Here is an 11,712-nt window from a genome sequence, read left to right as displayed (position 1 = left end):
AGGCATGATTTTGTTATTCTTTGCCTTGTTGTTGTTTTTTTAAGATTAATAAGGCTATATTTAGTTGTTTTTGGTTGACTGATGCATGAATTTGTTGTTCTTTGCCTTCTTGTTGTTGTTTTAAGATTAATAAGGCTATATTTAGTTGTTTTAGGTTGACTAATGCATGATTTTGTTGTTCTTTGCCTTGTTGTTGTTTTAAGATTAATAATGCTATATTTAGTTGTTTATGGTTGACTGATGCATGATTTTGTTGCTCTTTGCCTTGTTGTTGTTTTAAGATTAATAAGGTTTGATTTAGTTATTTTAGGTTAAGTGATGCATGATTTTGTTGTTCTTTACCTTGTTGTTGTTGTTTTAAGCTTAATAAGGCTTGATTTAGTTATTTTAGGTTAAGAGATGCATGATTTTGTTGTTCTTTGCCTTGTTGTTGTTGTTTTAAGATTAATAAGGCTTGATTTAGTTATTTGAGGTTAAGTGATGCATGATTTTGTTGTTCTTTACCTTTTTGTTGTTGTTTTAAGATTAATAAGGCTTGATTTAGTTATTTTAGGTTAAGTGATGCATGATTTTCTTGTTCTTTGCCTTGTTGTTGTTGTTTTAAGATTAATAAGGCTTGATTTAGTTATTTGAGGTTAAGTGATGCATGATTTTGTTGTTCTTTGCCTTGTTGTTGTAGTTTTAAGATGAATAAGGCTTGATTTAGTTATTTTTGGTTAAGTGATGCATGATTTTCTTGTTCTTTGCCTTGTTGTTGTTGTTGTTTTAAGATTAATAAGGCTTGGTTTAGTTATTTGAGGTTAAGTGATGCATGATTTTGTTGTTCTTTACCTTGTTGTTGTTGTTGTTGTTTTAAGATTAATAAGGCTTGATTTAGTTATTTTAGGTTAAGTGATGCATGATTTTCTTGTTCTTTGCCTTGTTGTTGTTGTTTTAAGATTAATAAGGCTTGATTTAGTTATTTGAGGTTAAGTGATGCATGATTTTGTTTTTCTTTACCTTGTTTTTGTTGTTTTAAGATTAATAAGGCTTTATTTAGTTATTTTAGGTTAAGTGATGCATGATTTTCTTGTTCTTTGCCTTGTTGTTGTTGTTTTAAGATTAATAAGGCTTGATTTAGTTATTTGAGGTTAAGTGATGCATGATTTTATTGTTCTTTGCCTTGTTGTGTTGTTTTAAGATGAATAATGCTTGATTTAGTTATATTTGGTTAAGTGATGCATGATTTTCTTGTTCTTTGCCTTGTTGTCGTTGTTTTAAGATTAATAAGGCTTGATTTAGTTATTGCATGTTTATGAGGCATGATTTAGTTGTTTTTTGCCTTAATTTTGTTGTTTGCAGTTTAATAAGGCTTGATTTTATTGTATTATGTTGACTGATGCATGATTTTGTTGTCCTTTGCATTGTTGTTGTTGTTTTAAGATTAGTAAGGCTATATTTAGTTATTTTAGGTTGAGTGATGCATGATTTTGTTGTTCTTTGTCTTGTTTTTGTTGTTTGAAGGTTAATAAGGCTTCATTTAGTTTTTTTAGGTTAAATGAGGCATGATTTAGTTGTTCTTTGCCTTTATTTGTTGTTTTAAGTTTAATAAGACTTCGTTTAGGTTTTTTAGGTTGACTGAGGTAAGATTTTGTTGTTCTTTGGCTTCTTTTTGTTGTTTTAAGTTTAATAAGACTTCATTTAGGTGTTTTAGGTTGACTGAGGTATGTTTTTGTTGTTCTTTGGCTTCTTTTTGTTGTTTTAAGTTTAATAAGACTTCATTTATGTGTTTTAGGTTGACTGAGGTATGTTTTTGTTGTTCTTTGGCTTCTTTTTGTTGTTTTAAGTTTATTAATAATACTTCATTTAGGTGTTTTAGGTTGACTGAGGTATGTTTTTGTTGTTCTTTGGCTTCTTTTTGTTGTTTTAAGTTTAATAAGACTTCATTTAGGTGTTTTAGGTTGATTGAGGCATGTTTTTGTTGTTCTTTGTTTCTTGTTTTTATGTTTAATAAGACTTCATTTAGGTATTTTAGGTTGACTAAGGTATGTTTTAGGTTAACATTAATATGAATTGTTTTTTTACTTGACATTAATATGAATTGTTTTTTGACTTAACATTAATATAAACTGTTTTGCAACCCAAAATGTTTTCATATTATAAATGCAAAACTTAAATACAAAATGTTTTCATGTACATATACAAAATGTCTAACCAACCTATATGTGGTGTATTTTACTTACAAAAAGTTAACTTCATCTTGCACTCTAATGCCCAAAAATGGCCTTAAAATGCCCATTGTTTGTTGTTTGTGTTTATATTATGCCAATACCATCCTCTGAATTTGATTCCCCACTTGTTGCATAGTTTGGTTCTTGTTGTTCATCTTCAAAATGACCTTCCTTATCCCATTGTTTGCTCTCTTGTACTAGTTGTGGACTAAGGATAATGGAAATTGGTAACTCACCTCTCCTTTCTAGTGCTTACTTCCCCATATGTGGTATGTGATAATTATTGCTACCCTTGACTATTATAGTCTCCTTCATCACTTGTTGTAGAGTCAACCATATTTGATTTCATAACTTAGGATCATACTTGTCATAGGCTCTCTTGACTGCCTTCACCAAGTGATTAACACTTCTAGGTGCAATTTGATCTTTAAATGTTTGAATTGCATTAAAAAAAAACCAAGATCCAACACATTCTTATCGGGAGATTGTGCTGGCTGATTGATTAATCTTATGTCAAATCCATCTTTTTTGGCCTCTAAGTTGAATTGAGCACCATCACTTGCTACGTGTGGCCTTCCATTGTCTTGGACAATCCAGATTTGCTTACATCCATCGTCTGACCGCTTCTCTCTTATGGCTGGCAGTATGTGGTTTATTAGCTTCTCTCTTATGACTTCTTTTGTGATGCTTAGTAGAGGTTTGGTTTCAACCACCCCTGCATCTCTGTTACAGCTAGACCTCTTTATTGCCACCTCTTCTATGAATGGGAAGATGCCTATCTTCCCATCAAAAATTACCACACCATTGACTGTGATAACACTACAACATAATTGACTTTAGGTAACACGTTTAGGTAACACTTTTTAAGTTGTAGATTATCTAAATATATAAGTAACACTTTTAACATTCAAGGTAACACTTTTATAAAATGTAACATTTATAGTAACACTTCTCAAAGTGTAACGCTATAAACCTTTATAATAGGTAACACTCGTGAAATAGTAACACTAGAAACTTTAAAATAGGTAACACTTCTAAAATAGTAACACTAAGAATTTTGAAATAGGTAACACTTCTAAATAGTAACACTAAGAACTTTGAGATAGGTAACACTCCTAAAATAATAACACTAAGAATATTATTGTAGTTTTAAAACATTTGTGGTAGGTTATTAATTCACCCAAATTTTAACTCCATGAAAACTAACCCAATTTTTCTTTTCCATTAAAACTCAAAAAACCCGCCCCAACTAACCCAAATTTTTAACTCGCCCAATTAAATTTCCAGAACACCGAAGCTAATCAAGCAAATTTCTTCAATTAAATTTCCAAAACAGCGCGCGAAATTAAGCTAGAAGATCAGATTACATATTAGATTCTTTATCAAATTAAGATTTTTAAGCAATTTGGAGCAGGCGCTAATTTTTGCCGCCATTGAAGAATTATTCCACACTAAAACATTCCTTGTACGGCGGAGAACAGCAACAACTTCACAATTCGTCGATCAATCGCAGCGTGAAAGGGTAATTTTCCATTCCTCAAACTCTTTTTTCATCCAGTTTAATCCGCAGCGTGAAAGGGTAATTCTGTTACATTGGCATCTATGTTCCTTGAATTCACTTTTTAGATCATAATATTGTACATATTTTTCTTTTTTTTTGTGTTTTTGACTGAAAGTTTTGATTTTTGTGTATGTGATGATTTTACAAGGTTTTGTTTTGTTTGGAATTTAGGAATTGGTTATTGGTTGAGTGAGAAATATTGCCTAATTGTTCTGGTGCTAATTGATGTCATAGGATTTTTGTTTTTATAATAATGTTTGTTGCTTAAACCCTAAACCTGAACTCAGGTTTTTGTATGAATTTATGATGATGAAAGAAATTATCAAATTATGCCATAGTTAAGCTGTGAATTGTGATGACTGATGAGGGATTGAATTGTTGTTTGTGCACTGATTTTGGAATTTGGTATTGTTGAGAAAATGAGAAGTTCTGCCTTCCACTATTAGTTATAAAAGCTTGACCTAGGTGATTGGCAGATTGCAAGAGGTGCTTTCGACCAATTCCTTGAAATATATGTTACAAAGATATAGGATGAGCAAAGAATTGCTGGTTCTGAACATCAAAATATAGCTGGGACACCTTTGTTAAATATAGAGAATTTGAAAATTAGGCCAGGCAGATAGCCAATTATTTAAAAGATGATCAGCAGGACAAAATATCAGCATCTTATCTACCCAAATAATCTCCCCGAAAATATATGACAGATAATAAAGCAGATGATAGGGAAATGAAGTACTGGATAAATAGATTATCAAGGAAAATTAAAGATCTGAGACTTCTTACATCCTGCCAGAACTCGAGGGTCACCACCTAAAGGATAAAATTCTACACCAGCAGATTTGACGAAGCCGCTAAAGTTACTATGAGTGGCCAGTCGAACATGATGACCATATTCCTACACACAAGAGAGACAAACTTTAAGGAACAACTCAGCTCTGTAAATGTAGCATTCATTTTTTACTTCTTTTGCTGGACAAGCAAAAGCAACTATTTTGACATGCAGTGAAAACGTCTCTTCTGTGACTCTCTTGATAAAAACTACCAAATTCTCAAAAAAAATTGTCAATAAGGACTATCAAGCAATTGCGACAAAGATGCAGTTCTAGAAGCATTTGAGCAGCATGAACAAGTGCAATACCAAGAGAAAAAGGTAACTTTATTCAGTAACTTAGGTAGTTAGGTGTCAATATGTAATGGGGCAACTTTAGAATTAGAAAAACTTTTATATCCGATTTTAAACAATCCATTATGTCTCTAGCAAGTGATACAACAAACTGAAAAAGTAGGTTGGATTGAGGTGAAGTTCCTGAGATTATCCCTTCCCACACACACACACACCCCTCTGCCCCCAAAACTCTTAACAGCATAGGGAAGGAATAAGGTCTCAGGAAGCCCTTCATACTTCAAACCTTGTCGTCAGCTCCTCACTGTTCTAGCAGCTGAAGTTTCCTCAATTAACTCAGCTGTTACGTCCCATTACCAGATAATCTAACTGAAGCCACACTGCTTTTACACCAAAAAAGCTGAAGAACAGAAGGTAAAGATCACTTGCATGAGCGCTCTTTATACTTAAGAAAAGACAGAAGAGCAGCATGGCAATAATCAGAATGGCAAGATATCTTTTATGTAAGAGGGGATGTCTTAAGAATTTGCATCACAATATATATGCAAAAAATAAACCTACTTCCTCCTAATCAAAAGTCATGTTTAATCAGGAGATTCAAAGTGTTTTAATGTCTTGTGTTACGATGCTCATCTACAGGTGTAATTGGGGCTGGAGTCGATTTTATCACGGTATGTGTATACATCTAGAAGACATTCATTGCAAAAGTCATGTTTGATTTCTTTTAGTTTGTTAATAACAAATTTTAATACTATATTTTTGCTTGGCTTTCTTGTTCACGGGCTTCCACAACATGCTTCCCTTAGTTTTTATCTATTTTAAATGATGACATTTCAGACAATAAGCATGACATAAGTACACTATATTGGATTTGCAGGATAATATGGCAGATTATGAGAAATACAGACAAATGAGGATAGCGGAAAATCGATTGAAGTTGCAAGAGATGGGAGTTAAGTCTATGGCTTATGAAATTAGTCAATCAATGAAGGGCAAAAAAAGAATATGCAACAATAAGAAAAAATATCAAAAGCCGGATCACGATGATGAGTACATACCTGGTGAAGATTGTGAACAACTATTGATCCACTCTAGTGAAGATAGTGACAACGATAAAAGGGAAAAGTGCATAACATTGAGGTCTCAATCTAAAAAGGTGGTACTTAATTTGTGAATTATAGTTCTTAACTAACTTGGTACATTCTTGTAATTAATATAGTTTTCCATTTTACAGATTTTAGCTCAAAAGATAAGCCCTGCTATGCTTAAAGACAATGCAAGTGACTGTCAAATAGGAATGGCAAGTCTAGTGAAAAGGTGTCATCCAAGCTCCAAAAATGAACATATAGAGGAGGAAACACAAGGAAAATTTACAACACAAAGTAGAAAGCGACCTCAACTGGATTCAATGAAAATCATGCAACAAGAAAGAGTACCAATGCAATCTAATCAAAATCAAAGGTCATCTGGCTTGGAAAATCCTCAGTTGAACATAAGCAATTCTATTGTGCAGAGTAGACCCTTGTCCCATGGCCCAAAACAAAATGAAGGTGACGTTGGTATCCATACAAAGACAGTGCAGAAGAAATCAACGTTTGCTCCTGGTTCACTTGGTGCTGATATGAGACTTAAAGCCAGAATAAGAGAAAAAGAACTTCGAGATAAGAAAGCAAATGCAATAAGAGAAATCCAAATTCAAAACACCTTAGAGGGACAATATGAGAATTATAGGAGCTCAGACGAAATTGATTCGGAACAAGGAGAAGAAGAAGATGTAGATTGGGGAGATTTTGTGCATGCTCATAATGACGAGATACAAGAACACATAAATGAAGCACTTCTCAACCAAGAGCAAGAAAGAGAAGAAGGAGGTAACCACTTATCTTCTTATCTTTGTCAATCGATGATTTTATTCCTTTTCTTTTGGCTCCAGTAGCATTTTGTACTTCACCTGTATCTTCTTATCTGCTGCTTGCCCTGCTGTAAATGCATTTAGACATGGTCTGTCCCAGTCAGCCAGCCTAAGCTTTCCTAACACTAGTTGTATCCTCTAGGTATTCCTCCCTCGCTGTCAGAAGAATTGCACTGCAGATGCCAGCGGAAACTAGATTATGGCACCCCTTCCATATTGTCGTTAGTGAACTCACAAAATTAACAAACCATGTTCACCATTCTTTCTAAATGTAGCTTCAATTTTTATAACGATCTTTTTCAAAAAGGACTACTCTGAGCACAGTATAGTCAGAGGCAGAGCTACTGAAGGCACAGTAGGTAATCAATAATCATTATCTTAATGCAAAATTACACTTAAGATCGTTCAAATCTTTGCTTCTTCTTTTAGTTTTACCACCTCGCTTTCTCCATCCCCTATGTGGCCTATGTGGCCTAATTACAGTAAGAGTCCCCAGTTGCAAGGAGGAATGTAGATCAGGTGTATTATCATGTTAAGTCATATTTGTTGCATAAGGGATATGAATTACTTTTGAATTATGTCAGTTAGTTACTAGTATATAATTAGTTTTGAAGATATCTATTCAGGTCTAGCTTACATCATATAAGGTGCAGCCACTTAATATGAGGCCAGAGAGGCAGACCATAACTTTTAGGAAGATTTTCAAGTCCAACTCTGATCAGGTTTCCTGGTTTCCCAGCTAGATCTCTTGATCCTTCTTCATCTGGCTCAGAATTTCAAAAGTGCCTTCCAAACTCGCACCTTTCAAGAATGCTAATCTGTTCATTATAATTACTCTGTTTTATGCAAAGTAATTATACAAAGGTGCCTTCCAAACTCGCACCTTTCAAGAGATACTCTGTTTAAAATTGAAACTAAGATTGCAATCTCTGTGACATTTGCATGTACAGTAAGATTAATGTTCGTTAATCTGTTCATTATACAAGTACAGTAAGTTAGATACTTCCTCTATTTGTTATTAGTTGTTTCACATTGATTTTCACATTTGCATGTTTTAAATTATATTATCTGTCAACTTTTGCGTAGCACCTACGAAAGGAAAGCGAACTAGAGGACCAACTATGTGCAAAGATGTCCATGCATGGACAGCAGAGGACCGCAAGCCTATTATTCTTAATGAAATGGGGAAGCCTATTGGTCCAGATAAGAAAACTGTAGACAAATTTTCAAGATTCCTTGGTACTTTAGCTCGTAATTCTTCTCTAGCACCATTGAACAAGCTTAATTGGCATCATGTTGTAGACAAGGACAAGATTTGGAGTTATGTTAAGGTATGCGGCTCTTAAGATGCCCTTTTTTATTCTCTATTTTCTTTAATAATCGTATCTAACGGTGTGTCTTATTGATTATGCTAGAAAAAATATATGATATCTGAAGAAGGTAAAGACCCTGTGTTGGCATCAATTGGGAGGCTTTGGCGTAAACATAAGTGCATCATAAAGCAGAGACACTTTACTCAATATGACAATGATAATGATAGGAAAAAAAATGCTCCGGATACAATGCCAGCTTCACATTTCAAGGATTTGCTAGAATTCTGGAATTTGGAATTAGTACAGGTACTTTTATGCTGAGTTGGATTAGTTCTTTCTCCATTTACTAGGATGACCACTATATTGGTGAAATCAAAACAATCCAGGCTTGAATTTCTTTTATTTGCATGTGTAAACATCCAAAATCAAGAGCCTAACTCAAACCTTGAAAATACTTATCTTAAATCCATTATTTTCTCTATTGTGTTGTGCACCATATGTAGGATTAATCCTATTTTGTTATGATTCTCTTTGGTAATGCAAAAGCAGATACAGAGTGAAAAGAAAAGAGAAAGCAGGTTAATTCAAACTGATAGGCACACTATGGGTCCAACAAGCTTTGCTAGGAAACAACATGAATTGGTAAATACTTTATACACCAAAAAAATTATTTCTTATCTTTCTTTGCTATTGCCAAGTATTAATTATTTTTTATTATGTGTTTCTGTGGTAGCAACAACAAGATGCTGAGAAAAAGCCACCGTCACAAGCACTATTGTATAAAGAAACTCGAAAAAGGAAAGCAGACAAAAACTACAAAACATCCTTTGAGCCTATACAAAGGAACATTGTAAGTTTTATTTTATTTTTGATCCATTAACTCATGTGCTTATATTTTTAATTAACAAGAAGGGTACATATGCTGAACAAATCACGCAATTAGGCTAAAATATGCTGATTTTACCTAAACTGTGTAAATATATATTGTATTGTCATTATAGGAGAAGATGGAGGAGGTCCAAAAGGAAAGTCAAATTAATGGAGATGATGCATATTATAAAGTTATGAATAAATCAGAAAAGTTGAAGAAATGTGCAATCAAAGGAAAGTGTAAGGGAGATTATGTGGGCGGTGTAGTCATTCCAGATGAGTTTTTGCAATCATATAAAGACCAAATTGTGAAGGACACTGTTAGAGAAGTAATGAAAACGTTCGAGCAACAACTTGAACCAGGGATGTTTGCTAATTTGTCTCATTCACTTGAAAATGTGTCCACTATTCATAATATTACAAAGCATCTTCATGAAGGCACTACTGATCAAGAGAAGGATAAGGTAATTCGTAGGCTTCTCTACTTCTCAAACATAATTAACAAGCATCTCTATAATATTATTGTTGAAGATTTCATCTTAATTTTTTTTATTACAGGATGAAGAGAATCAAAATGATGAACTGGAGTAGCAACACATGAAATCGAGGTCGCTAGGAAAATGAATGCATATGGCGAGATGATACAAATGGAGTACACATCAGATATATGACTATTAGATCTAGTTTTAGAATTACCATATGAATACGTACATTCTTGTTGGATGATTTTATTTTAGATTGAACATATGTTATATTTATTAGTTTATTATTTATGAAAGTAGCACTAATAAGTGTACAAAATTCTATTATTATTATAATATATAATTGTCAATTTATCTATTAATTTTAATTTTTATATATGTATGTACACATATTCCCTAATAAAGAAAAGTGTTACTTAATCACCTATAATGTGCTACAGAATATGACAATAAAGTGTTACCTAATAACACAAGAGATGTTACTTAAAATGATAAAAAGTGATACGTAATGTTTAATGAAGTGTTACTATAGGTTATGGTAACACTACAATATGTTACTAATAATATGAAAAGTGTTACATAATAAATTTGAGGTAACACTTTACAAGTGTTACAATGAGTATTAAAAGTGTTACATAAACGAATCTAAAGTAACATTTGCTTAAGTGTTACTATAGGCGATCAAAAGTGTTACCTATTAGCATAGGTAACACGGGCAGATGTAACACCCAAAAAGTGTTACCTATTATCTAATGTAACACTTTAAGCATTATAAGTAACACTTTTTGGGTGTTACTTAAAGTCAATTATGTAGTAGTGTAATGGGCCTTGCAAGTGCACCTATGAACATGATCTTGATTATGAATCTCTTGCTTTTGCATCTTCTATATGGCTCTACTTCACCTATGGCTAGGTAGTACCTCTGAGAAATTTTGCTCATACAAAACCATTTCTCATCCATATGAACCACATTGTACATGTTGTTGAATTTTGGTATTGTTTTGATAGTGTTTGGTATATGATGGAACCCATACACCACAACACCCTAGCAACCTTATGTGTTGGAGTCAGACGAGGCTTAAAGGCATTAATGTGTTTCTTTATGGCACCCCTTTTCACCAACCTATGCAAGGTTGACTTGTGCGTACCTAATGCTGTTGTTGTAGATCTTATACTTGTCCTCTTCCTTAGTGGAATTGACATTAGTTGTTGAGAATCCAAGTGAATTCTTTTTCTTCCTACCCTGCCTGTTGTTTTGTGGCTCACCTCTATGTTTGCATTTTGTTGGAGTTGTTGTGATACATTCTTCCATATTCTACGAATTGTCCACCTTGAAGTATTCATTTTAATTGAAATTTTTTTCAAAGCTCCATGAGGTTAAATGAACTGCCGATAATTATTTCTTTGTACCACCTATTGTAGCCTATTTGCAACATAACCTCTCCTATGATTGTCTAATACTTTGCTCCTCCTCGTTTCATATAGCACTTCTTGTGGTTGTTGTTGTTCTTGTTGGTCATCATTTGTTTCACTATCTGTCCAGTCATATTCTGTGATTTGGACATCTGATCATCATCTAACCACTCAGCAACTAACTCTTCATCTACATTTACTTGTTCTATTTCAGTGCAGAACTCATCTTGTTCTTCTGGAGATGCGGCTAACGGTGGTCTGTTTAGATCAAAGAGCTCTAGATTAAGTTGTGGTTGTGGTTGTAGTTCTGGCAGTGGATTATTGATATCAAAAGTTGGCTGATTATGTGGTATGGGTTGAGCTGATGAGGATGGTGTTGAGGTTTTATCAATAGAATTGCCTAGGGGGGCCATAGCTAAGCTATGGATGGCAGACATGTTAAAGCTGAGAATGCTTTTTGGTGGTGAAATGCTCTCAAATGAATATGTCTCTGTATATATAGTCCCCTTTAAGTTGACAAATATTTTTGGATTTTTTTGGGAAAATTTCAATTCCCCCAAAATTTTGAATTTTGTTTGTTTCAATTTTTGGGGGATAAATTTAACCCCTGTTCTGTATAGTGTTCTCGAAAATTTTGGAGGGAAAAATATATTGTCCCTTGGTTGTATATTTGTAACTGAAATTGAATAAAGTTGTTCTGAAATTTTAGAGGGAAAAGAACTCCCAATTTTTGCAAAAAAAACCGCCAGATTGCATTGTGTGGGCCAAGTCCCCTTTTTTTATGCTTTTTAATCAACATTTTCTCCAAGTAATTAATCCCCTAACTTA

The 11,712-nt window shown here is 33.5% G+C and overlaps 2 protein-coding genes across 3 annotated transcripts; both read left to right on the top strand.

Moving 5' to 3' along the window:
* Nucleotides 1-5,670: 5,670 nt before the first annotated feature.
* Nucleotides 5,671-6,280, top strand: LOC130591803 (uncharacterized). Its single transcript, XM_057395725.1, has 3 exons — nucleotides 5,671-6,050; nucleotides 6,129-6,211; nucleotides 6,244-6,280. The coding sequence occupies exons 1-3, from the start codon at nucleotides 5,778-5,780 to the stop codon at nucleotides 6,278-6,280; spliced, it is 393 nt and encodes a 130-aa protein (XP_057251708.1). The 5' UTR covers nucleotides 5,671-5,777.
* LOC104896806 (uncharacterized) lies at nucleotides 6,268-9,675 on the top strand. Of its 2 annotated transcripts, XM_048647490.2 has the most exons (7): nucleotides 6,268-6,765; nucleotides 7,893-8,137; nucleotides 8,222-8,425; nucleotides 8,669-8,761; nucleotides 8,853-8,969; nucleotides 9,121-9,453; nucleotides 9,548-9,675. In XM_048647490.2, exons 1-7 carry the CDS (start codon nucleotides 6,303-6,305, stop codon nucleotides 9,578-9,580), a joined length of 1,488 nt encoding a protein of 495 aa, XP_048503447.2. In that variant the 5' UTR covers nucleotides 6,268-6,302; the 3' UTR covers nucleotides 9,581-9,675. The 2 variants fall into 2 exon arrangements, with proteins under 2 accessions (XP_048503447.2, XP_048503448.2); XM_048647491.2 differs by lacking the exon at nucleotides 8,222-8,425.
* The last annotated feature ends 2,037 nt before the right edge of the window (nucleotides 9,676-11,712 follow it).

Source organism: Beta vulgaris, chromosome 6 (assembly GCF_026745355.1).
Source record: "Beta vulgaris subsp. vulgaris cultivar EL10 chromosome 6, EL10.2, whole genome shotgun sequence".
NCBI classification, from domain to species: domain Eukaryota; kingdom Viridiplantae; phylum Streptophyta; class Magnoliopsida; order Caryophyllales; family Amaranthaceae; genus Beta; species Beta vulgaris.
Note: the sequence above shows the minus strand (reverse complement) of the source record. Positions and strands in the feature narration are given on the sequence as shown.

Bases quoted from the DNA above. Each gene is read 5' to 3' on its own strand.
- LOC130591803 (XM_057395725.1), top strand. From the start codon at position 5,778: ATGGCAGATTATGAGAAATACAGACAAATGAGGATAGCGGAAAATCGA. The intron at 6,051-6,128 runs GTGGTACTTAAT...TCCATTTTACAG, and splicing joins TGAGGTCTCAATCTAAAAAG to ATTTTAGCTCAAAAGATAAG. The intron at 6,212-6,243 runs GTGTCATCCAAG...ATGAACATATAG, and splicing joins ATGGCAAGTCTAGTGAAAAG to AGGAGGAAACACAAGGAAAA.
- LOC104896806 (XM_048647490.2), top strand. From the start codon at position 6,303: ATGAAAATCATGCAACAAGAAAGAGTACCAATGCAATCTAATCAAAAT. The intron at 6,766-7,892 runs GTAACCACTTAT...ACTTTTGCGTAG, and splicing joins GCAAGAAAGAGAAGAAGGAG to CACCTACGAAAGGAAAGCGA. The intron at 9,454-9,547 runs GTAATTCGTAGG...TTTTTATTACAG, and splicing joins CTGATCAAGAGAAGGATAAG to GATGAAGAGAATCAAAATGA.